General features: G+C 40.9%; 1 protein-coding gene across 10 annotated transcripts in view; it reads left to right on the plus strand.

The window, feature by feature from the left end:
- Window positions 1-456: 456 nt before the first annotated feature.
- fbrsl1 (fibrosin-like 1) overlaps window positions 457-27,417 on the plus strand; it is a 458,282-nt gene continuing 431,321 nt past the window's right edge. For 7 of the 10 annotated variants that reach the window (XR_009651461.1, XM_060907552.1, XM_060907555.1 and 4 more), the window contains exon 1: window positions 601-1,865. Coding sequence is in view for 9 of the 10 variants with exons in the window: in XM_060907552.1 (XP_060763535.1) it covers window positions 1,443-1,865 (423 nt within the window). In the remaining variant the exon portion in view is untranslated. Of the gene's footprint in view, window positions 1,866-27,417 lie in introns of all 10 variants that reach the window. The other 3 variants (XM_060907558.1, XM_060907557.1, XM_060907559.1) reach the window with 3 other exon arrangements.

Here is a 27,417-nt window from a genome sequence, read left to right on the forward strand (position 1 = left end):
TTTAAGAATTCATTAGTGGTTCTGAAACTTTGGTTTTGTGTGTGCATGCACATTTTACTGAGATAAATGAATGGATGGACAGACAGACAAATGGATGGGCGTAAAGAGAGACAGATAGATGGATAAACAGACAGATAGATGGATAAACAGACAGATAGATGGAGGAATTGACAGACCGACAAGAGGATACAAATGGATTGTATGAACAGACAGACAGACGAACAGACAGACAGACTGATGGATGGACAGAGAAATAAACAGAGAGACGGCTAGGCAGAGAGATGAGTTAGCAAATAAAGAGAGATAAACAGACACTCAGATGGGTGTGGCAGACAGACAGAGGGGCAGACAGACAGGCAAACAGCTGGATATAAACAGACAGACAGATGGATGGATGGAGAAACAGCTGGACAGACTGACAGACAGCTCAGGAAGATGGATAGAGTAACAGACAGATAATAGACAGACGGATGGATGGACAGACATACAGGCAGCGAGTGCTCCCTTATATGACGTCATTGGCAGAGACTTCCGGTCGGTGAGAGCGCTGTGAAGGCAGGAGTGAAGTGAAACAGGGCTGCTGTCTCTTTAAAAAGCGCTGCTGAAAAAACAGAAAGCGCCTGCTCAGTGTTTCAGGAATGGCAGAGTGAACTGTCTCTCTCTCTCTCTGTCTCTCTCTCTCTGTCTCTCTCTCCCCCCCGCCGGATGTTTGCGGGGTTTTGCGGGTCTGCTCGCAGTGGATGGAGCTGTGTGTGTGTGTGTGTGTGCTGGAGGATGTGTGTGTGTGTGTTTGGGGAAACAGATGGCTCCTCTGCGCTGTGTTTTTCTCCTGCTGTTCGACTCGCTGCTGACCTGCTAAAACTTGCCCCTTTTCCCCCGTTTTTCTTTTTTTCTTTTCTGTTTCTGGATTTACTCTGGATTTGTGCGGATCTTCCTCAAGTCGGATATTTTTCCAGATCCTCCCTGCGGTGTGTGTTGACAGCTGGGTCATGCTGTTGGGTGGTGTGAGGGATGGTGGTTGCACTGCGCTGCTTGCTGTCTGCAGTGCACACACACACACACACACACACAGGCACATGAACACACACACACTCACACACACTAATGGCGCGTGCAACAAAGTTGCGGAGCTGTAACTAAAGCCGAGTCTCGATGTTACACCTGTTCACGTTTACGCGGCCATTTTGGATCCGGACAGCACACATGGATCAGCTGAGCGGGGGCGTGTTCGCCGTGGCGTTCCGGCTCTGTGCGGCCAAGGTCACACTGTAGCGGATTCACGGATCATCCACGCACACGCGCACAAACACGCAGGGGCTCGCGCGGGGCCGCGTGTGCGGGACTTTGATCGCGCCGCGCGGGCTTGGCCGTTTCTTTTTTCTTCTTCTTGTTTGTTCTCTCTCTCTCTCTCTCTCTCTGTGGATGGGAAAAAAGGATCCAAAATGGAAGGGAAGAAAGTGAAGCAGACGCGGAGGTCCCGCATGCACCGGGAGCGCGTGCAGCAGCGGCGGCGGGAGACGCGCACAGAACCGAGCCCAGCTTCCTCCGGATCCGAGCGCGAGCGCAGGGCCGCCGCCGCCGCTGCTGCTGTTTCCGCCGCTGCTCACGTGAACCAGAACGGCAGGAAATCCGCTCACTCCGCGTCCTCCTCCTCAACAACATCATCGTCATCTTCATCATCATCATCATCATCCTGCACATCTTCATCACCCATCATCTCCTCATCAGTGTTCTCCTCCAGAGGCTCGCGGGGAGCTCCACGCCGGAAGCGCCGCGTCTCGAGCTCTCAGGATGAAGAGGAGGAGGAGGAGGACATCATTGACGGCTTCGCCATCACCAGCTTCTCCAGCCTGGAGTGTCTGCAGGTAAAAAAACACGCGTGGGCTCGCACACACACACACACACACACACACCAGTTTAGATGACACTCTTTTGGACCTAGGGAGAAAAATTGAAGGAATTTAAGAAAAAATTCCGTCCAAGTGCTGAAATTCGTTCCCGGAACGTCTCCGTCTCAGTCACACCTACAGAGTTCCGCTGTCTGTCCCTCTAGAACCCAGTAAACAGAATTGTTTTCAGAGGTTCCAGGTCGTGTCTCAGTGACCTTCTGAAGAACTTTATTCCAGTCAGAGTGGAACGTAGAAGAGCATCAGAACTGGAGAAAGCAATTATACATCACAGCAACACTGGAATTGGAATTCTGTGAACTCTAAAGTCGTACTCAGCTCAGTGAGAAGAAAAGGTTGAATTTCAGTGTGGCGAACTTCCTGTCGGGATTAATTACCCACCACAGGAACACTGATCTCATCATGCTGTCACATTTGAGACCGTATCGGAGCGTTCCTGTCCACAGGAGTTATACATAAAGACAACACCAAAACATCAGCAGCTTCTTGACTCCAAAGTTAACTTTTGTTGAGCTTTCGTTTCAGCATTTCATCTGGCATTCATACGTTTCATCTCGGTTATTAACATTGTTACACACACACTTCTGACAGCTCCTTCTAGACGTTTATGAAGCCATCATTTAGGAATGAAGCTTCTCAGATCAATAAACCGAACAGAGAGCAACTCGTGATTTGTAAATCCGTCATGTTAAGTAGAAATCTGAGGTGTGATGAGCGCCTGGGCTACAGCGGGTGTCATCGTCTTCTCACAGCTCTGTGCAGACTCCCACATGTTCTCCTCCTGTCTGTGTGGATTTCCTCAGGGTGCTCCGGTTTCCCACCAGCTCCCAAAAACATCCCTGACTCGGTACACTAAATTACCCCCCAGGTGTGATTGAGTGCGTGATACGCTGGCATCCCATCCAGAGCGTGTTCCATATTATGGTCTGATTACCAAGACGATGATCTCAGTGTTGAGTTACACACAATGAATAAACGCTGCAGAGAAAGTTCAGTCCAAACCGTGACATTAGAGCAGGAGAGTGAGGAGATCACAGCAGCGCAGCCTGAAGATATCTCTCTCAGTCACGGTCAGGTCAGAGGGCAAGGCGTCAAGAAGAACAGATCTGATTGGTCGATGGTGTTAAGTACTTGTGTGTGTCACTGTACATTCAGAGTTGATCACAAGTTTGTGTTTCATTACTGCGGCTCAGGAACGTCCATCTAGTGCACTTCATTATAGTAAATGGCTTCAGGCCTGGTTTTATTTTAGTTCTTAAATAAGTTTTATTTATTTATTTTTTAAAATTTCCCTTAATGACTGTTATTATTCTTATTATTAATTAATAAATTAATAATAATAATAACAATAATAATAACAACAATAATAATTAATTAATTGAATTTTTATTTACTAGCATTTTACTACTTTTAATTAATTTTATTGTAATTAAATAAATATTTAATTCAATTAATTATTTAATTTTAATACATTTTCATACTTTTTAAATTCTTTGCTTATTTTCCAGCATTTTAATTTTATATTGTTTTTCGCATCATTTTAATTTTTATACCTTTATTCTATTTACACACTTTTATTTAATTGCTATTTTCTTTCTGTCATTGCTGTTTTATTATTATTATTATTATTATTATTATTATTATTTTACTATTTTATTTTTGAGTACATATTGGGTTTTTTTTCTGTTTGTTTTGCACTGTTTGAAAAGTGCTATATAAATACAATTTGTTTGTTGAATAGTGAACTACACCTAGTCAGTGTGGATGTGACTATATGATGCGTATGATTTATTTATAAAACACATTTAAAACAACTTTTGGCCAAAGTGCTGTATATTGAATAGAATAAGGAGAGATATAAATATAGTGTGGCGGCACGGTGGTGTAGTGGTTAGCACTGTCGCCTCACAGCAAGAAGGTCCGGGTTCGAGCCCCGTGGCCGGCGAGGGCCTTTCTGTGTGGAGTTTGCATGTTCTCCCCGTGTCCGCGTGGGTTTCCTCCGGGTGCTCCGGTTTCCCCCACAGTCCAAAGACATGCAGGTTAGGTTAACTGGTGACTCTAAATTGACCGTAGGTGTGAATGTGAGTGTGAATGGTTGTCTGTGTCTATGTGTGTCGCCCTGCGGTGACCTGGTGACTTGTCCACAGTGAACCCCGCCTCTCACCCAGAGTCAGCTGGGATAGGATCCAACTCACGAGTGACCCTGTAGAACAGGATAAGCGGCTACAGATAATGGATGGATGGATAAATATAGTGCACTCCATTGTGTGTAGGAGCCACTGCTCTGTTCTAATTCATTCCTGTATGGTATAGAGTAGGTAGCCTGGATCTGCGTCCCACACGCCACCTTATTAGATGTGTAGTGCGCTTCAGTTAGGGGTTAGAACTATTACTTCATCCCCTATGTAGTGCGCTACTGTATGGTGAATGAAGGCCAGCCTAAACCTCTTAATTGGTTAAATAGTGCACTGGGTAGGGAGTGTAAGCTGTTATTTGATTATTGGACATGTAGTGCACTATCTAGGGAGACTAAAGGCTCGGTTTTAGTGACTATAGACTTCATTAACACACAGGATCAGGGCTGATGAGTTGCTGGATCATGTTTATAAAATTGCATAACATCCAGAGTTACAGTACATGCAGTGCACTACTACAAGGAGGGTTTAAAACCATTACCTCATTCCCTACACAGTGCACATTTATAGGGTGCATGAAGGTGCATCTAACCTCCTAATTGGAGAAATAGTGCACTGGATAAAGTGTAGACCCCTAACAGATACAGTGGTGCTTGAAAGTTTGTGAACCCTTTATAATTTTCTATATTTCTGCATAAATATGACCTAAAACATCATCAGATTTTCACACAAGTCCTAAAAGTAGATAAAGAGAACCCAGTTAAACAAATGAGACAAAAATATTATACTTGGTCATTTATTTATTGAGGAAAATGATCCAATATTACATATCTGTGAGTGGCAAAAGTATGTGAACCTTTGCTTTCAGTATCTGGTGTGACCCCCTTGTGCAGCAATAACTGCAACTAAACGTTTGCGGTAACTGTTGATCAGTCCTGCACACCGGCTTGGAGGAATTTTAGCCCGTTCCTCCGTACAGAACAGCTTCAACTCTGGGATGTTGGTGGGTTTCCTCACATGAACTGCTCGCTTCAGGTCCTTCCACAACATTTCCATTGGATTAAGGTCAGGACTTCGACTTGGCCATTCCAAAACATTCACTTTATTCTTCTTTAACCATTCTTTGGTAGAACGACTTGTGTGCTTAGGGTCGTTGTCTTGCTGCATGACCCACCTTCTCTTGAGATTCAGTTCATGGACAGATGTCCTGACGTTTTCCTTTAGAATTCGCTGGTATAATTCAGAATTCATTGTTCCATCAATGATGGCAAGCCGTCCTGGCCCAGATGCAGCAAAACAGGCCCAAACCATGATACTACTACCACCACCATGTTTCACAGATGGGATAAGGTTCTTATGCTGGAATGCAGTGTTTTCCTTTCTCCAAACATAACGCTTCTCATTTAAACCAAAAAATTCTATTTTGGTCCAATCTATCCAAAAAACATTTTTCCAATAGCCTTCTGGCTTGTCCATGTGATCTTTAGCAAACTGCAGACGAGCAGCAATGTTCTTTTTGGAGAGCAGTGGCTTTCTCCTTCCAACCCTGCCATGCACACCATTATTGTTCAGTGTTCTCCTGATGGTGGACTCATGAACATTAACATTAGTCAATGTGAGAGAGGCCTTCAGTTGCTTAGAAGTTACCCTGGGGTCCTTTGTGACCTCGCTGACTATTACACGCCTTGCTCTTGGAGTGATCTTTGTTGGTCAACCACTCCTGGGGAGGGTAACAATGGTGTTGAATTTCCTCCATTTGTACACAATCTGTCTGACTGTGGATTGGTGGAGTCCAAACTCTTTAGAGATGGTTTTGTAACCTTTTCCAGCCTGATGAGCATCAACAACGCTTTTTCTGAGGTCCTCAGAAATCTCCTTTGTTTGTGCCATGATGCACTTCCACAAACATGTGTTGTGAAGATCAGACTTTGATAGATCCCTGTTCTTTAAATAAAACAGGGTGCCCACTCACACCTGATTGTCATCCCATTGATTGAAAACACCTGACTCTAATTTCACCTTCAAATTAACTGCTAATCCTAGAGGTTCACATACTTTTGCCACTCACAGATATGTAACATTGGATAATTTTCCTCAATAAATAAATGACCAAGTATAATATTTTTGTCTCATTTGTTTAACTGGGTTCTCTTTATCTACTTTTAGGACTTGTGTGAAAATCTGATGATGTTTTAGGCCATATTTATGCAGAAATATAGAAAATTCTAAAGGGTTCACAAACTTTCAAGCACCACTGTATGTACTGTATGTAGAGTGGAAATCATAGTGTACTAGACAAACAGAATGCACTTAGGGACAGTATAGTGGGTGAATCTTAACCGTCTTTCATTTAGTGCACTAGATAGGGTGTAGCAGCCAGTATTTCATTTCCTATGTGTTTAATGTATGGACATATATTAATCGGAATCAGTTTCTTATTGGACGTGTAGAGTAGTGTGTGTGTGTTTATATTGAGCTTTATATAGGAAGTCTGAAGTGGTATCCCACAAGGCTCAGTGTTCGGGCAGTACAGCTTTATTCTGTTTGTGGTTTCTGTAACACACACACACACACACACACACACACACATACACTGAGGACCTGGGCTGATCATATCCCTGGGTCATGTTTATAACCCACAGTTACCCAAAGTGCTCTAGTTGTAAGGTGTAGAAGTCTTGATTTCATACCCTATTGAGTGCACTTTTTATAGAGTGCAAGAAAGTGAATCCTAACTGACCCGAACTGGACATGGAGTTCACTATGAAGAGTGGAAACTTTTGTGCACTAAACAAATAGAACGCACTTATATTATATAGGGAGTGTGGATTTAAGTCTCCTTACTCAGCATATAGTGCACTACAAAGGGAGGATGGGAGGTGGGGGGGGTGATGGAGGTTAAAAGCATTACACAATGCATAGAGTTTATAGAGTGCTTCAAAGTGAATCTAAATCTCTTAATTTGATAAATAGTGCACTAGGTAAGGGTGTAGGGTGTGCATTTATCATCTGTGTGCTTATAAACGGAATACTGACTCCTGATTGGTTCCATTAACATCATTAACACACAGGATCAGTAAGGATGGGTTGCTGGGTCATGTTTATAAAAGTACATGATGTCCACAGGCACCTGTAGTGCACTAGGAAGTGTGTAGTGCTCTAGATCAGGAGTACCCTCTGCATTATTCAGGGCTCATTTATAGATAATATTGACCCAAAACTGTTCATCCAGTGCACTACATTACATTAGAGTGTGTAATTGTGCCGTTGTGTTATATTGAGCATAAAGTGTCTTTAACAGAGTGGAGACGCCGTGAGCTCTTTCCCTAATGGAATATCGCGGATAATATAGAGCACATGGAGCTGAAACCACACACTCGCTTCATTTTGGAATGAAAGGAGCTTTTACAGCAGAGAAGACTCCTTTTTTTTTTTTTTTGGGAAGTTGGGCCGCTTTAAAGGAATATATATTACTTAATTAGAAATGACACCCATCTAATCAGACTGATACCAGAAAAAAATGCTGCATAAAGGACAAAAGACTGGAATTAGATTTGGAAAAGGAAGTAAATTTTTGGAACTGTAAATGTTTAAATGTTTACATATAGAGAGATTTGACTAATATTAAATTACATATGAAGAAACTTTTTTTAAAGAATTGATCCACTTCAGTTTAAAAAACAAAAAAAACCACATTTTAAAGTTTAGTAGTTTTTAAAGAAGACAGTTGGGATGGATATTTGGTATCAGCTGATACTTAAGGTTTCAGGATCAGAAAAGAGAAAGTGCTGTTGGAGTGGTATCTCTAGATTTTATATTATTTATATTCTTTCTTCATTTTTTATGCTTATTTAAGAATTATGTTATGGTCACACTACCACACTACAGCTCGTGATGCTTTGCAGTGGGTTACTGATGAAAACATGGTGTTTGGTGGCGATGCTTCCCCAAGCTTCGAGAAGTGTTCCCAAACCCATCTGCGAATATCCGCCGCTTAGTTTGCTGATGAATACATTGCCAGTGCATGCACTGAAATTTTCCGTGATGTTTTTGGCCACTCACAGGGCTGAGACACACCAAAAAACAACTTGCGAAGCTCAGAGAAGATTCACTGTGCGTCGCATGATTGGTGGTGATGCGACCAATTTCTCATCGCCGAGTAATCGCAAATCCATCGCGAGCTGTAGCGTTATTGTAGCCTAAGGAGCAGTCAGACAGGCTGTTTGAATCTGTTGTGCTCTGTTTTATTCCATATTACTCTGTATATGGAGCAGGAACTGAATCCCAAACGGCTCTTGGTTTGATAGTGGACTTTGCACTTTGGAGCGTTTTGATAGCCATATCAGACTCTCGCTGGCTGTGGTGTGAAAATTGTGCATGCAGACGCTCGTCTAAGTTTCCAGATCTGTCACTACTTAACTCTTGAATATTTTCTATCGTGAATACTATGATTGTAAAGAGAGATTATGAGGAAAAGTAAAGTTTGGAAGGAAGTAGCAGAGATCATCGTTGCCTCTGGTCAGTTGTACTAGCTAGTGCAGTTAGCTTGAGCTGCTAGCTGTATTTTGCTAATAGCTAATATGATGCCTGGCTGGACACACGTTAATCAAACAAACAATTTTCAAACTGAGTAGTGCGTTATTTAATTTGTGCTTAATTAGTTAGGAGATAGAGATATGTCAGCATGTAGTGGTGTCTCTGGTGAGTCTATGTAGCTTGGTTACAGTTAGCTTGTGCTGTAGCAACGCTAATATCAACCCTGGCATGTAACGTACATGAAGCGACTAATGGCAGAGTTGCAGTTGTGCCATATTTGTTCTTTACAACTCCAGTTTTGTTTTGTTTGTTTTTTTAAATGCTTTTATCTGAAAAAAAGACAACAAACAAACCAAAATATTTAATAATGACCGAATTTAATAATTATGTTAATTATTAAATAAGACCAATATTTTTAAATTAGTATTAGCTCAGATTGTTACAGGAATTAAACAGAGTGTCCAAATCACAGTAAAGTCTGTGTGTGTGTGTGTGTGTGTGTGTGTGTGTGTGTGTGTGTGTGTGTGTGTGTGTGTGTGTGTTGGATGACACTGAGTGATTAATCTCAGTGCGTGTCCCACTTTTGCCCGTAGTCGTGAGTGTGTGATTGATGAGTCACTTCAACATGTCATCATACTGACACACGAGTGTGAGTCTCTACACACATCTGTTTAATAACAGCAAATCAGTCTCTCTCTCTCTTTCTCATATATAATATAAACTTGACTTGATATATATCAACTCAAGTTTATTTGTATTGCGCTTTTAACAATAGACATTGTCGCAAAGCAGCTTTACAGAATTTTAATGACTTTCAGCATGAGCTAATTTTATCCCGAATCTATCCCCAATGATGAAGCCTGTAGCGAGGAAAAACTCCCTCAGACGCCATGAGGAAGAAACCTCGAGAGGAACCAGACTCAAAAGGGAACCCATCCTCATTTGGGCGATAACAGACAACATGACTATAACATTAACAGTTTTAACATGAAGTCAGTTTCGTTGATGTTATAAACTCTTCACTGATGGAAACTTGAGTGCAAAACTGTTCATGACAACTGCAGTCCTAAAGTTAGCAAGTCAACTGTAGTCCTCAGCCATAAAAGCATTACTGTAAGAGTCCAGAGCGTCCTCCAGGTGTGACTTTCAACTGTCATATATATATATATATATATATATATATATATATATATATATATATATATATATATATATACAGTACTGTGCAAAAGTCTTAGCCCCCCCCCTTTTTTTTTTTTACCCATACAAACTTGGTTATAGATTTCTCTTTTATGATTTCTCCATTATCGAGTCAGTAGAAAAAACATTTTAGAGTTCCAAACATTCGGGTTTTTTTTTTCAGCACAAAATTAAATGTTACAGGAAAAAAAGTCTGTATCTGAGCAGCATATTCCATAAGAGAGCACTTTTCAGATTAAAAAAGAAAGCATAATGAAGGCTGCTGGGTTTTGGTGTAAAATGAAGATGTGAGTGTGACAGTCAAAGTGTCCAGAAGAACTGTGGCTGGTTCTGTAAGATGCTCAGGAAAACCTACAGATCATTTCCGCATAAACCTGCACTCACTGGACCTCAGACGGAGATTATTTTTGAAAGCAAAGGGTCGTCTCACACCAAATACTGACTTTGTATAATTTATTATGGCTCACTGATTACTGTTTATAGTATTTTTTTAAATGTTGAAACATTTAATTTCATTATTTTTTATGCCATTTTTGGTCGACAGCATTTCTTTACATGTGCCAAGACTTTTGCACAGGGCTCTGTGTGTGTGTGTGTGTGTGTATATATATATATATATATATATATATATATATATATATATATATATATATATATATATCATCGCCCTTCTACCCCATGGCGGAGCATAGGCCATCAATAATTAGCTTCCATTGAACATGATTTTGGGCCATCTTCTCCAGTCTTTTCAGGTTGTAGCCCTCTGCCTCCATCTCTCTTCTCCATGTATGCCTTGGTCTTCCATGGTGACGTTTTCCTGATGGATTCCATGCCAGTGTCTGTTTGGTGATGTTTTCCTTTGGCTTTCGTACAGTGCAGCTGATCCATAACCACTTCCTTCTGCTGATGATACTTTTAGCTGGTTCTTGGCTCATTCTCCAGATAGCTCTCCCATAGAGCTTTGTTCCTGATGGTTTCCGGCCACCAAATTCTCAGAATCCTTCTAAGGCACTTGTTGATAAATACTTGGACTTTCTTTAAGATGGTCCTTGAAGTCTACCAAGTTTCAGATCCATAAAATAAGACAGTTTTGACATTAGTATTAAAAATTTGCAGTTTGGTTGATGTTGTTATGTCTCTAGACTTCCATATCTTCTGCAAGATACTCAGTGCTACTCTGGCTTTTACTATTCTGGCTTTAATGTCTTCATCTGTTCCTCTGTTAGTGCTTCCCTGATACGTAAATGATGGAACATCTTCAATGGCTCCCTTGTCCAACATTATGGGATTGTTATTCCCATGTTAGTCCTGGGTTTCGGCAGATAAAGGTGGATGCTTTTGGGCGGCACGGTGGTGTAGTGGTTAGCACTGTCGCCTCACGGCAAGAAGGTTCTGGGTTCGAGCCCAGTGGCCGGCGAGGGCCTTTCTGTGTGGAGTTTGCATGTTCTCCCCATGTCTATGTGGGTTTCCTCCGGGTGCTCCAGTTTCCCCCACAGTTCAAAGACATGCAGTTAGGTTAACATGGGGCCGCTTTGGGCTGAGGTGCCCTTGAGCAGGGTACCGAACCCCTGACCGCTCCTCGGGCGCTGTAGTGTGGCTGCCCACTGCTCTGGGTGTGTGTGCGTGTGTTCACTGCTTCAGATGGGTTAAATGCAGAGGATGAACCTCACTGTGCTTGAAGTGTGCATGTGACGAATAAAGGTTTTTTTCTTCTTCTTCTTCTTATTGGTGGTGTTCATTCTCATAGACTTTGTTTTACCCTTACTAAAAGAAATGCTGAGCTTTGCTGCTGATTCCTCCACTTGGGTGATCTTGCATTTGATTGTAATTATGCACCAATAAAGCAACATCATCGGCAAAGTCCAAATCGTCCAACTGATTCCATAGTGTCCACTGAATTCCATTTCTTCTTCCTTCTGTACGTTCTCTCATGATCCAGTCCACAGCTAGCAGAAACAAGAAGGGGGAGAGCAAACAGCCTTGTCTCACACCTGTTTTTACTTCAAACTTGTCTTTTGTGTGTGTGTGTGTGTGTGTGTGTGTGTGTGTAATATAATATATGTGTCAGTAGTGCACTCATATAGGGAATATGCATCCCAAATGTATCTCATGATTGAGTGTCAAAGTCATTATTTCACACCCTATGCAGTGCAGTAATATAGAGAATAAGCTGCTGTGTTCCAAATGGTTCATATATGAAGATACAGTGCACTCGATAGGGTGTAGAGGTGTTTGTTATATATTCTGTGTATTGCGCTTGTAGAAACGGATCACTGTGCGCCAGATGATGTGTGAAAGCCCTTAGCTCACTCCTTATGTAGTGCTCTTTTACAGGAACTGGGGAACTTTTGGCTCATTATGTGCCCTACATAGTGCAGCACACTCCTGGGGCTGTTCTCTCACTCAATTGTGGCCAGTGTTCTTTTCTATTGTGTGGGCTGCTGGAGGAGTAGCATCACTGCAGGAGACACCAAGCACCTCAGTCAGCTGATCAGAAAAGCCAACTCTGTTAGACTCGGTGGAAACGGTTACAGAGAAGAGGATTCTGGGAAACCAGAGATGTCATGAACGGTTCTGCTCATCTTCTCCATAGCGCTTGGTCCAGGAGCACGTTTAGCACTTGGCTCCTCCCACCATGGTGTTCACAGGAGGGTTATTGCAATCAGACTCCACAACATCTCCTCCCAGTGGGACGCACCCTCAGAGTTTATTCACACACACACACAGATTCACACATCGTTCACCAGCACTCGGTTGGTGTGAAGCCCAACGCTGTTCTTCTGCACTTTGTGGTAATTATTATAAACTTCTCCAGTGCATCAGTGTTCTTTGCTGCCATAGCACCCAAATTCCCCCTTGATGATCAAAAAAGTCTCAATCTGTCTGTCTGTCTGTCTGTCTGTCTGTCTCAAAGTGTAGAATCCATTATCCCTACGTAGTGCACATATATAGGGAGTACATTGCAGACATCCTCGATGACTCACTGTTGGACAGGTAGTGTACTAAAGAGGAGGTGTTCCCTATATAGTACACTCCATAGAGTCATGAGCTGAATCTCTAATAGGTCACTGATTTATAATGTACTAGATAAGGTGTGAACTTGTTTCATGCCCTATGTGGTGCACCTCTAAAGGGATTAGGGTGCAAATAGTACTGAAGAATACATTTTAAGAAATAGTTCTTTTAGTTGATTGTGATTATTTAAATAGTCACTTGAAATATTTGAGCTAAACGGGTTCCTTGAGCTGTTTGGCTGTGTTCAAGATGAATTATTTGGGCTGCTGGAGATTATTTGAGTTGTTTTGGAGTGTTTGATGTGTTTGGAATTAGTTCCAGCTCCCCCTCGACCCTGAAGGATAAGCCGTGTAGATAATGGATGTATGGGAATATTTAAATTGTTTGGGAGTTTGTATGGAAGATCCTCACAGGGATATTAAAATAAGTGTGTGTGTGTGTGTGTGTGTGTGTGAGAGAGAGAGAGAGAGAGAGTCCCATTAGCGCTGTAACTTTGCCAACCTCTCTGAGAACAGAGATATTCAGCTGTTATACACAACACTGATTTTAATACTACACATAAAATGATGTGTGTGTGTGTGTGTTAGGGGAATTCTGAACACCCCTTTCCCCATCTGAGAGTAATAAATGATGATGATAAAGTGGAGCACTTCTCCATTACAGAGGTGTGTGTGTGTGTGTGTGTGTGTGTGCCATTGCTGCAGGCATTCCTTTATATTTTATAGAGCAGCTGTAAAAATGTGTAGTCTGTCTTGTCTGTCTTGGTACTGATTAATATAGATGCTGCTGATAATTAAATAAATTAAATAAATTCTCTGCATGTCTTTAATAAACATGTTGATTGCAATATGAAGAGCAGAACGATGCTTTGCGTTTCTGCTATTTATTAGCAACAGGAACCTTTCTGAGAACACTGTTAACATTTCATTCTTGGCTAAAATTTTCCTTGAAACTCTTCCTATTTCTCCTCCACAGTTAAAGAGTGTTTAATGTGGAACGTGTTAAAACCCGTAGCACAGCGCCGTGTGAGCATTAACACTGAGTCAGTAGTGTTTATCGTGTAACACTGACCTTTAATGATGGATCATTGTGACATAATGACCTTGTCGCTGTGTCCAGAGTCACACTGCAGTGCTAATGACTACTTATTAACACGTAATATCAATAATATTGGTAATATTATCAGCATTACACCCCAGCGCTGCTGAATCCTCGATTCTGATTGGTCGAAGGTGTTGATTAGTGTTCTGAAACAGTCAGAGGTGAAGCTGTAAGTTTAAGTTTTCCAACATCTTCAGGGCAGAGGAGTTTACACTTCTTTGTGGTTTTTCATGAACATGACAAACTTTTATTGTTTTTTTTTTTTTTTTGGTCTGATTAACTTGAGAAGAAAGCGAGGCTGCTGAGGGAGCGACTGTTTATAGCTGCTCTAACATGGTCGAGAACAGGAAATAACTCATTTCACTGTCAGTAAATGTAACTATAAACTGATAAATAGTGTGATGTTTTTTTTAATAAATAAAAATTGTAATTGTTGGTAAATTGGCGCGCTTGAGTATGTGCTTTGACTTCAGGGTGTTAACAGGAGTTCAAGCTTCATCACACAGAGAATTTTACTGGAACACGCACACACACACATAGCGCTGTTGCCTCACAGCAAGAAGGTCCGGGTTCGAGCCCCGGGGCCGGCGAGGGCCTTTCTGTGTGGAGTTTGCATGTTCTCCCCGTGTCCGCGTGGGTTTCCTCCGGGTGCTCCGGTTTCCCCCACAGTCCAAAGACATGCAGGTTAGGTTAACTGGTGACTCTAAATTGAGCGTAGGTGTGAATGTGAGTGTGAATGGTTGTCTGTGTCTATGTGTCAGCCCTGTGATGACCTGGCGACTTGTCCAGGGTGAACCCCGCCTTTCACCCGTAGTCAGCTGGGATAGGCTCCAGCTTGCCTGCGACCCTGTAGAACAGGATAAAGCGGTTACATCTCATTATCTCTAGCCGCTTTATCCTTCTACAGGGTCGCAGGCAAGCTGGAGCCTATCCCAGCTGACTACGGGTGAAAGGCGGGGTTCACCCTGGACAAGTCGCCAGGTCATCACAGGGCTGACACATAGACACAGACAACCATTCACACTCACATTCACACCTACGCTCAATTTAGAGTCACCAGTTAACCTAACCTGCATGTCTTTGGACTGTGGGGGAAACCGGAGCACCCGGAGGAAACCCACGCGGACACGGGGAGAACATGCAAACTCCACACAGAAAGGCCCTCGCCGGCCACGGGGCTCGAACCCAGGACCTTCTTGCTGTGAGGCGACAGCGCTAACCACTACACCACCGTGCCGCCCAGATAATGAGAATATATATATAATTAGTGTGTGTGTGGGTGGCACGGTGGTGACCTGGCGACTTGTCCAGGGTGTACCCCGCCTTTCGCCCGTAGTCAGCTGGGATAGGCTCCAGCTTGCCTGCAACCCTGTAGAAGGATAAAGCGGCTAGAGATAATGAATGAATTAATAGTGTGTGTGTGTTTATTACGTGCTTAACCAGAGAAATACTGAATTTTTTTATAAACAAGCAAACAAATAAATAATGGCAAAAGGTCAATAAAAAATTTAAGTTAAAATATTTAAACTGAATTTAAAAGGGGGCAGCCATGGCCTGAAGGTTAGAGAAGCAGCCTTGGGCCCAAAGGGTCACTGGTTTGAGTCCCAGGACCAGAAGGAGTTGAGTGAATGAACAGCACTTTCACTCCCTCTGTATCAGGGCTGAGGTGCCCTTGAGCGAGGCACCGAACCCCCAACTGCTCCCCAGGTGCTGTAGTATAGCTGCCCGCTGCTCTGGGTGTGTGTGTGTGATCACTGCTTCAGATGGATTAAATGCAGAGGAGGAATTTTACTGTGCTTGAGTGTACATGTGACAAATAAAGGCTTAAAAAAAAAAAACAGTGAGTTTGGAGTCTTCAACATTTCAACACCCAACAGGAAATAAGTTAAAGCCTTCTTCCCCATGTAAGGGGGATTGTTATGTGAGAGTAGTTTAATAATTTCGGGCAAAATTATGCAAAATGTAAAAAAAAAATTACCCCAAAACCCTCCTGTAACATCTGTGGTGATTTAAAAAAATATATGTTTTTTTCAACAATTTGACCACTGAGGTCAGAGGTTATCTGTAACAGTTTCCTCCTTTGTTATTGGTCATGGGCTGTGCTCTAAATCACACACCTCCACACTACATAGTGAGGTTTAACAATAGCACACTAGCTTTGGTTTGTTTAATTTAGCAGGTGCTGTGAGTGAGTTAAGTCAACATGTAACGACTTACCGCGGTGTACTTATCATGTACTCGCATGTTTTAATTGACACAATGCACGTTTGTGTGTTATTGCAGCTTTGAAATCTGTACAGGAAGAGCTTCCTCCCTCTGTTACACACACACACACACACACACACACACACACACACACACACACACACACAGGTTGATGGCGGTGGGATTGTTCTCTCAGTGGCGTCTCTGAAGGCAACAGAAAGTACAGATAACTGATCCAAATATAGAACTTCCTGTCTACAGAGAGGGAGAGAAAGACAGGGAGAGAGAGACAGAAAGAAAAAGACAGTCAGACAAAAGAAGAGAGGGAGAGATGGATAGATAGACAGACATGTAGAAGACTGATATCAACCATTCTGATTACTGAATGAGGAGAATAATATTTCCAGATATTTTAATAATATTGAGGTGAAATTAAACATTACTGTACATTAATTATCACGAGCAGGACTTGTGTTAAAAAAATCTGCAAAGAAAAACCTTTTGCAGTGAAGGAAAGAAAAATCCATAGTTCATAAATATAGAATTCATACACAGCAAAATCCCCAGTGTTGAATTAACACCCAGAGTGTTTATATAGGTCCAATTGGACCTATATAAACACTCTGGGTGTTAATTCAACACTGAGGAATTTGCTGTGTACTTCTAAAAAACTGTTCATGCCTATAAACGGTAGCTACACTTCGTTACTATAACAGTAAAAAGACTAAAATAGAAAACGTTAAATGTTTAAACTGATGACACCTAACACAAACGTGAGCAACAAGAAAATGTATAGCACCTTCATGTCTTTTTTTTAAAAAGATAATGATTATGATTAATGTCAAGCTTTACCTCAGATTTACCTGATTACACGGTCAAAATTGTTTTGCAAAATCCTTGATAAGTGTGATTTACGATGTCAATTTAGTTATTCTGAGCAATTTATTAGTAATTTACCAAGTGCATTAACAGCATAGCTTTAGTTCTGCAGTCTTTTCTTAGTAATTTACCAACACATCTGAGGTAAAAGTTAATGTTCCGGATGGTTCCATTTCATTTCCACTCTAATTATGATGTCAATTTAGTTATTCTGAGCAATTTATTATTAAGTTACCAACATATCTGAGGTAAATATTGACGTTCCAGATTGTTCTGTCTCATTTCCACTCTCACTGTGTCATTTACACTGTCTCAAAATCTGCTTACTAGCTAAATAAATTGATGCCTTCAGTACAGGGTGACTAGATGTCCCCGTTTTCCAGGGACAGTCCCCATTTTTGGTGGCCTGTCCCTGGCTGAAGTTGTCCCCGGAAACGTCCCCGTTTTTAACCATGACCGACAGACCCGAAAAAAAAAAGACTGACACCCCCCCCCCAGACCTAAACATCAACCAGATTTCAGCAGATGCCTTGCGTATTGTTTTGTGGATCACTTCAAGACAGGCTCAGGCCAACAGCAGAGATGTTCTAGAACACTGGCATGGATTTGGGAGTGGCGCACCTGGCGCACGCGCCCCTGTCAAAAAAAAAAAAGTTTTATTATTGCAGATGCCAAGATATGCCTGCTGTTTTTTATTTAGTTAATAAGGTTTAAAAAATAAACTAAATAAATAGTTATGTGGGATTGAGCTGAAGAGTTTATGGTATAAATTTACATTTAATAGTAGTATTAGTAGTAGCTTAGGGTTTTTTGCTCGTGACACAAATGCAGTGAAAAGCGAGCTGGGCAAGTCCTGTTGGATTTTAACAGGGTGCGGGAACTTCGTGCATCTACATAATAACATACTGCATTTCCGGACTGCACTGTAGACTACATGTAAAGGGTGTGGCGCCATCCTTTTATGTTTATGGTATCGTTAACACGCGTGTTCACAAGCCAAAATGATAAGATGCTGCAGCAGGCTTACTGCGTACACACACACACACACACACACACACACACACACACACACACACACACACACGTGTCGGCTGTCCGGCTACTGCTCATATTCATTAATAGGGTATCCCTGTACTCACTATACCTTGTGTATGTGCATGATTTTTACGTCAGCGGCTGGATCGGTCTGTGAGAATTGTTGATTTTTGGTATGGCTCTGAAGAAAATCTGCTTGAAATCCCCTGAGTCTTGGAAACTAAGACTAATTAAAGGACTTGTTCACGTGCAACTCACACAATCATTGTATCGTTCTCTCAGTCTGTTAGACTCAGGAGCTCAGATTGCAGTTACTGACTTTGTATTTCAGACATGCAGCTATTGCAGTCTTTGTTTATAGTTATCTCTGCATTAAGCTCTGTCTTAAGTGACCCCTTACATTCCCTCAGTGTCCCTGGGGATATTCACTGTCTTACATGTAAATTGACTGTCCTGAGCAGGAGCTCAGACTGCAGTTACTAAAATAGTAATAATTTATTGATAGAAGGTGTTTTGTGGTCAGTGTTCTACACTGTAGTGTGTCATGTGGTAATGCATTATATGGCAATGCAACTTTCATAAATATGACCATATATCAGTTGTAGTTATGTTCTACACATATACCTGCAACTCTGACAATATCATTTTCAGTGACGAATAAAATGGCTTTGAAAGTTCCTACTTTTAAAACATATTTTTGATATGGTAATTTTCTTTAAGAGATTTCATTTACAACATTTCTCTGACAGCTCAAAATGCATCTCTGGGCATTTAAAAACTGCAGCGCTTCCGGGGGTCTTTGGATCCACCCCCAGAACACCTCTGGTGAGAGCCTTTCCAGTATTTTGATTGGTGGAGCTGAGGAACAACTTTTTAGTGGAGCGCTAGAATCTTTGCCTAAACTAAAGTCATTCATTCAGCTTTGACAGGTCACTTCATCCACTCCTGGATGTAGGCCAAAGTGACATTGTTTGTCATCCATGTTATATAGCGTTTAAATGTGTAAGCTACATTTTGCGATGTTGTGTATGACATAACATTGCTTGTTACACTGCATTGAGATGCAGCGGTTGACCTAACAAACTGTAGCCGACTGTGGCCGATGCTAGCAGGAGAAAGCTCAGCGCAGCGCCAATCAGTCAGATGAAGTTGTTGCTAGATGTAGTCTTGCTGTAACAGAAATCCAGCTGAGGTAAAACTGTAACAGTTCACCGGCATAAGCTAACTTACACACAAATTGGTGTGTTTTCCCACAGAGTAGCTGACTATGTAAAGCTGTAGGCTGATGGTAATGTTACCAAAGTGTCAGGAATTTGTATAATTTGTTGTGATGTGTAGCGGACTACACATTTTGATGAAGGCTAGTCATTTAGGCTATGGCTACAATTTAGGCTCTGGGAGATTGGGAATCTTCAATAATAATAATAATAATAATAATAACAATGTTACCATACCTTGAAATTGCTTGGGTTGAAGTAAACTGTTTATTTAAATTGTGTTGTGTGTTTTCTATATTTTTAAATTAGTGCTGTCAAAAATGTCGCGTTATTAACGCGTTAACTTGACTCAATTTTAACGGCGATAATTTTTTTATCGCGAGATTAACGCTCTGTGACATGATGCCACGCCCCGCACAGCCAGAGTCCTCTGCCCTCCCCCGAAGAGCCACGGTGCTCGGCTAGGTTTCGTTTTCCCATCGGCGGCTCCAGCCCCACTTTGCAGTGGCTGTGACAAGACGTGTTATGCTCTGCAATAAAAAAAAAACATTGGTACAACCAGTGTTCGAACTTTGCCGATATTTTCGGGGGGTCCCTTTTTTTTTCCCTTGGGGGGGGGTGCTTGCGCTTGTCTCAGAGCGCGGATCTCCGATCGCGCGCTCACTTCGGATATGCAAATGCTTCCCGTTACACACGATTGCTATGTCAATAAACATCATTTTGCCAATATTTTAGAGACCCCCCAACATTTCCCAAATCATGTTTTCAAGGGATCTCATGTCTGTTTCAGGGGATCTCGGATCCCCCGAGTACCCCCGTAGTTCGAATGGTGAGCAAGCCCATTCACTTTTTTATGCTGGTAAGAGAATTACAATGGTTTTTCATGTGACAAAAATGTGCAATTAAATTGCGATTAATCGCGAGTTAACTATGACAGTCGCGACATTAATCGCGATTAAATATTTTAATCGCTTGACAGCACTATTTTAAATACATTGTCCATTACTCGTGGCATATATGGTAATTTATTAATTTAATATATTTACTTTCAGGGCGGCACGGTGGTGTAGTGGTTAGCGCTGTCGCCTCACAGCAAGAAGGTCCTGGGTTCGAGCCCCGGGTCCGGCGAGGGCCTTTCTGTGTGGAGTTTGCATGTTCTCCCCGTGTCCGCGTGGGTTTCCTCCGGGTGCTCCGGTTTCCCCCACAGTCCAAAGACATGCAGGTTAGGTTAACTGGTGACTCTAAATTGAGCGTAGGTGTGAGTGTGAATGGTTGTCTGTGTCTATGTGTCAGCCCTGTGATGACCTGGCGACTTGTCCAGGGTGAACCCCGCCTTTCGCCCGTAGTCAGCTGGGATAGGCTCCAGCTTGCCTGCGACCCTGTAGAAGGATAAAGCGGCTAGAGATAATGAGATGAGAATGAGAATGAGATATTTACTTTCATAGGTCTAAAACATCTATTTCAGCTACCCTACAATTTAAGAGTCTATAAATCTAAACTATGTACCCATACCAGAGATTTTCACATTGTCTTTAACCTCCTAAGGCCCAAGCTGTTTTTTTACATGCATTTTTTATTTCTCTTTGCTATTTGGGCTTATTAGAACCTGATTAGAATAAAAACTAAGCATCATCTTTTGATAAGATGTACTTTTAGAGAAAAAGTATGTCCACATATGTGGATTCTTGTTCCGAATTTCCATAAAGTGCTGTCCACGCATGTGACGGCTAAGCCCTAGGAGGTTAATTAATGTTCACCTAAAGCAGGTGCAGAATCGGCCTCCAGCGCACTCAGTGAGGAAAATCCCACTTTTTATGTAATACATGATCAAAATACATACAAAAACAGAAATGTCCCCCCTTTTTATTACAAAGATGAAAACATTAGCTGTTTTAGTGATATTTTCACCGCCGAACCGAAAATGTCCCCGGTTTTCTTCTCAGAAATCTGGTCACCTTACTTCAGTGTAGCTAGTTTTGGTGTGTGTTTTCTGAGTGTCCCAGTTACCTAGCAACAGTGTTCTAATGATTTTATCCACTTGAAGTTTGGTTAGCAGTCGATGCTAAGTGCATTAACAGCGTAATTTTAGTCATTTCAGATCCTTTTCTTAGTAATACGCATCCAAGGTAAAAGTTAATGTTCCAGATGGTTCCATTTCATTTCCATGTTAATTACAATGTCAATTTATTTATTCTGAGCCATTTATTAGTAAGTTACCAACGCATCTGAGGTAAATGTTGACGTTCCGGATTGTTCTGTCTCATTTCCACTCTCATTGTGTCATTACACCATCTTAACACCTGCTTGCTAGCTAAATAAATTGATGCCTTCAGTGTAGCTAGTTATGCTGTGACCCAGTTACCTAGCAACAGCATTCTAATGATTTTATCCACTTGAAGTTTGGTTAGCAGTTGATTCTACATGCATTAACAGCATAATTTTAGTTATTCAGAGTCTTTTCTTAGTAATTTACCAACACATCTGAGGTAAAAGTTAATGTTCCGTATGGTTCTGTCTCATTTCCACTCTCACTGTGTCTGTATAATGACACACGCTATGCTCTCAGTATGGTAGATCGCATGTACGTTTGCTTAGCGGCTGATGCTAAGTGTAATTACAGTATAATTTTAGTTGTTCTGAGTCTTTTCTTAGTAACTAAACAACACATCTGAGGTAAATGTTGTAGAATTTTTAAATTAAATTGATAAATTGTTCACCTGAGATACTTGATATCCATATTTCCCACTTGCCTGGAATGCTTTTATCCACTTAAAAGGTGAACATATTGTACTGTTAAATGCCTCGTCATATCAAAAGCACTTTCATGAGTTAACTTATGGTTTTGTTTCCTGTTTTTAATTTTTTTTAGAATACACTGTACGTGTTGTGATTATCGACCTGTTAGCAATTGTAGCCCAATGTTTGTTAGTTTGCGTGTTAAGTGTTCAGTGTGTTAATACAGCTGAGGTGTTAGCAGTGAGCTAATTTTCACTGTACAGTGTGCTATTTTCTCTCACATCTCTCATACATAGTCCTGACTAATACTTAATTCCATACTTAAAGCAATAGTGGCTTTTTCGGACACCCCCCCCCCCCCCCCCCCCACACACACACACACACACAGCAGGTGTGAGTGTGAGTGACTATAATGGCCCTCAGTATGCTGATAAATCACACATACAGTAATAAGACCAATATTAGCCTGTGTGTGTATATGAAGTGCAAGTGTGTGTGTGTGTGTGTGTGTGTGTATTTTGTTTCACAAACGACTCTGGCTGTGAAAGCAATTAGTGTAACGGTCTTCCACATTCTTCTGGTGGATATTTATCTCCGTAGGGAAAAGCAGTCATATTTGAGTAAAAGTGCAGACACGGTTTATGGAAAATGTCTCCAATAAAAATTAAAGCGGCAGTATGTAATATCAGAGAGGTAACATTACTGAGCCAGTCGAGAAAAATAAAAGCAGTTGTATTAAAAAGGTGACCCACAGGCCAAATGTTTAAAAGTCAAGTCCGTTTATTTGTATAGTGCTTTTAACAATCGACATTTTCACAAAGCAGCTTTTGAGAAAAGCAAAGACTTTAAACATATGAACTAATAAATTTATCCCTAATGAACAAGCATGACGTGACGATGGTGAGGAAAAATTTCCTGAGACGACACGAGGAAGAAACAACAATCACTTCTGATTAAAATAATCAATAAAACTAATAAATAGTAATATTAAATTCACTACTCATGGGAGCATCTTATCATCTGATTAAAATCTTTACACTCAGTTTTACTGTAACTAGTAACTGGATGTCTAGCACCTATTTTTAACACCACGTTTCCTCTATGTTTCCACAAGAAGCAAGTGTTGAATTTAAAGGTACTTTTTTGCCAAAATCTTCAGCTTCATCATGGCTTTCATGATTGTTGACCCATTGCTATGGCAATAAGTTATACTTTTCTGCTTTTTCAGCCAAAACAGTGATGCTAACTGTATCTACAGTGTAATTTTAGCTGTTCTGAGTCTTTTCTTAGTAATTTACCAACACATCTGAGATAAAAGTTGATGTTCCGGATGATTCTATCTTGTTTACGCTTTTGCTGAATCTGTTTTAACGGCTTAATGCCTGCATCCTCATTAGATAAATTGCTATCTTCATTCTAGCTAGCTTATACACACCGTACAAGTTACTCAGTTGCCTAGCAACACTGTTCTCATGATTTTATCCACTTTGGAAGTGTGGTTAGTGGTCAATGCTCAGTGTAAAAACAGTACAATTTTATTTTTTCTGAGTCTTTTGTTAATAATTTAACAACACATCTGAGGTAAATGGGCGGCACGGTGGTGTAGTGGTTAGCGCTGTCGCCTCACAGCAAGAAGGTCCTGGGTTCGAGCCCCGGGGCCGGCGAGGGCCTTTCTGTGTGGAGTTTGCATGTTCTCCCCGTGTCCGCGTGGGTTTCCTCCGGGTGCTCCGGTTTCCCCCACAGTCCAAAGACATGCAGGTTAGGTTAACTGGTGACTCTAAATTGACCGTAGGTGTGAATGTGAGTGTGAATGGTTGTCTGTGTCTATGTGTCAGCCCTGTGATGACCTGGCGACTTGTCCAGGGTGTACCCCGCCTTTCGCCCGTAGTCAGCTGGGATAGGCTCCAGCTTGCCTGCGACCCTGTAGAAGGATAAAGCGGCTAGAGATAATGAGATGAGATGAGATCTGAGGTAAATGTTGATGTTCTGGATGATTCTGTGTCATTTACACTCTCACTGTGTCTGTATAAAACACTTAAAAGCTATGTGCTGGCAAGATAAATTGTTAGCCTCAGTTATTAGCTAGCTTATACTTTGTCTCAGTGTTTACCAGTTGCCTAGCAACAGTGTTCTCCTGATTTTAATCACATTTGATGATTTAATTACCTGAGCCTCTCACTGTGGTCTCACGATGTCAATGGTGAAACACGTTAGTTGTATTAGCCGTCAACGCTAGGTGTAATGACAGCGTAATTTCAGTATTTTCTTCTTTGTCTTCTTTTTTTTTTGTAAATAATTTAACTAAACATCTGAGGGAAATGGTGAAGTTGCGGATGGTTCTGTCTCATTTCCACTCTCACCAAATCTTTACACTGTGTGTATAAAACAATTAACGATGTTTTGTACAGACATCCTGGATCGATAATACTCTGACATGAGTTCATGAGCCTTGGACCTTGTTCAGTTAAAAAAAAAAAGGTTTGAGCTGTTAATGATTATGTAGCAGCACACCAGACTCACGCTTAATGAACAGCTATCTCGTCGATCATCATACAAGATGGAGGATTTTGTGGTAAAATTGTTTTATTTCTTTTTTAATTTTCTTATTAGCCTTAGCCCCTCTGAAAATGTCACGTATCGTGATACAATTCTTCTGTCATATCGTTTATAACTACTAAATATTAACAATCAGCTTATGTTACTAAAAATACAGGGATAAGTGAAATGACAAATTTAGCCACAGAAAAAGTGTGACACTAATTAGAGAAGGTTGGAAGTAAACTTGCGTATATTCTGTTTATTTTATGTTTATTATATGTAAAAACCGTACGGCTCTGCAATTAATTTTTTTTAAATGTGGATATTTTGCATTTCAGCACTGAGGAAAATGATAAGAGTATCCAAGCTGTGATGTTTGTTCTGATAATATATTATTATTATAATTATATCTGTATATAATATATTATATACAGATAATATATCTGTATAATAATAACATTTAATAATAATAATAATAATAATAATAATAATAATAGCGTTATTGTAAATGTAATCGTGGTACTCATCCTATCATGCCTGGTTAAAAATATCGCCTATTAATCATACCAGTGATTTCTCTGTAATAAAGATTATCAGGGAAAATGTAAGGCTGGAGTTTTTCCTCCATGTATCAGGTGAAATAAACTGTTCCTCTCGGCAGAAGTGCGACTCTCAGTGTGTGTTTCGCTTTACAAATGATGCCGGCTGTGAAAGCAATTAGCGTAACAGTTTTTCAGATTCGGCTCTATAGTCCGACTGATACAGACAGATTAATGCTGAAACCTGGAGGGCGAGAGGCCTTTATCTCTCTCTCTCTCTCTCTCTCTCTCTCTCTCTGTGTAAAAGCAAGATTGATTCAGCAGCAAGCCGCAGGGTTTATCAGGGTTTCATCAGCGTTTTATCACTCTGAGCCTGAATATGACTCTGGAGGCTCAGTTAGATCTTACTCTTTTTGTGTTAAAAAGATTCTCAAGGAGAAAAATCTATTATTACATGATAGTGTTGAGCTGAATGATGATATTGAATGGACATCAGTAAACAAAGTACCTAACAGCAGTCAAAGAAATACACTGGCTTTGTTTCAACCCCTTAACGTCCAAGCTTATGTTACAATAATTGACATTAAAGCGTATTATCGATTAGTATAAATACACAGATGATTATAGGAACTCGTGTGTGCTGATTGGTCGAGAGATTCAGACTATTTCTTAATAATTACCTCGAGCGACTCTGCAAAATGGCGGCCAATCGCTTTTTCACCGTAAATGAGGAAGAATTACAAATGATGAAAGAAAATGCTGTTCCTAAAAGCACTAAAGATGCTCCAAAGTTTGATCTAAAATTATTCAAAGGGAAGGTGGAATTGTGATTTATTTTACTGGTTTCAAAACAAAGTATTTTATGTGACTCAGCGTACAGTAGATAAGTGACACAAGCCTGCACCACAAAGTTATTACATTTACATGCCGCTTTCGAAGATTGAAATAAATTATTTTTTAATACAATTTTTACATTTTTTTTTTTTAAATAATCACCTGTGTATTTATACATGGGTGCAGATCCCGGGAGGGCCGGGGGTGACATGACCCCCCCCAATTTCTGAAAAACATGAATTGTCCCCCCCAATAAAAATCCCCTAAACTATTCAAAATTGTACAAACAAATGTGCTTTCAGACAAATGATTCCCTGTGCCGTACTTTTTGAATGATGTGGCGAGCCTCTATGAAGTTGTGATTTATGGTTGCATGGTATGAGTTGCATATGGGCAAAAAAAAAAAAAAATCACTTTTGTGTCCCCCCCCAATCCTGACATCAGATCTGCACCCCTGTATTTATACTAAAACAATTATCTGCCTCAGGCTCAGTGAATATCGGTGAATAATAACCTCGACTTCATCTCAGTTATTATTCACCGATATTTAATTCACCTTCTGCAAATAATTAATTATTTAGTAACCAACAATGGTGGCTCATGAGTCTTTTACTCTACATTCACAAATGTCTCAAATTGCTTGTATTTTGTTTCTTGTGGGCGTGGCCTGTCCAGCATTTTTTTAGTAGGGTTAGGTGAAACAGTAGTAGCTATATACATCTACTACTGCTAACTCATTACATGGTTGGTTGATTTACATGTTACATGCTCGACTTCTTCCTCACATCATTCTCAGATTAGATTATCAAAGCAAGCTAATTGTACTATCTACGTAGACTCATCAGCTACACCAACAGTCTCTGCTACATCATTCCAAGCTTTATTTTTCTTTGTAATGTCTCTTTATACATTTAATGCAAGGTCATATAGGTTAGGATAAAGTGAAACCATGGCTTCAAACACTACTGTAAATGCAGGTAGGAACGAAAGTTGTAAGCGGAACTGAAGAAACATCACACGACCTGCACCGTAGGATTGGTCCAAGGACTCATTCAAGCCAATTGTTTTGGATTTGTTGCTTTAGGCCTGGTGAACACTCAAAGATTTTCAAATCTTAACCAAATTTTAGAATGTGAGAGATCACAAACAAGTGTGATTTGGTACCAGAAGTATTCCAGAATTGAAAGAATGCAGCAAACCAAATGATTCAGTGAAGACGCAGGATCACACACTTGCCGATTATACTAACAATTTCAGAGTGATGATTCCAGAGGCTTGGGCTCTCACAGAAGCTCCTGTGACCAAACATGACTTCAGAGCAAAACAAACATCGTGGCAGGCCAATGTTGTCATCTGGTTGCACTTGTGTGTGTGTGTGTGTGTGTGTGTGTGTGTGTGTGTGTGTGTGCGCGCGCGCACGCTAACTTTGGCACCAAAAACAAAATATGAGAAAAAAACCAAAACATGAGAAAAAAACCAAAACACAGTGGATGAATTCATGGCTGAGAAGATGGAATCAGTGTGGCTTTTGGCAGCTGGA

This window comes from Neoarius graeffei, chromosome 24 (genome assembly GCF_027579695.1).
Source record: "Neoarius graeffei isolate fNeoGra1 chromosome 24, fNeoGra1.pri, whole genome shotgun sequence".
Taxonomy (NCBI): domain Eukaryota; kingdom Metazoa; phylum Chordata; class Actinopteri; order Siluriformes; family Ariidae; genus Neoarius; species Neoarius graeffei.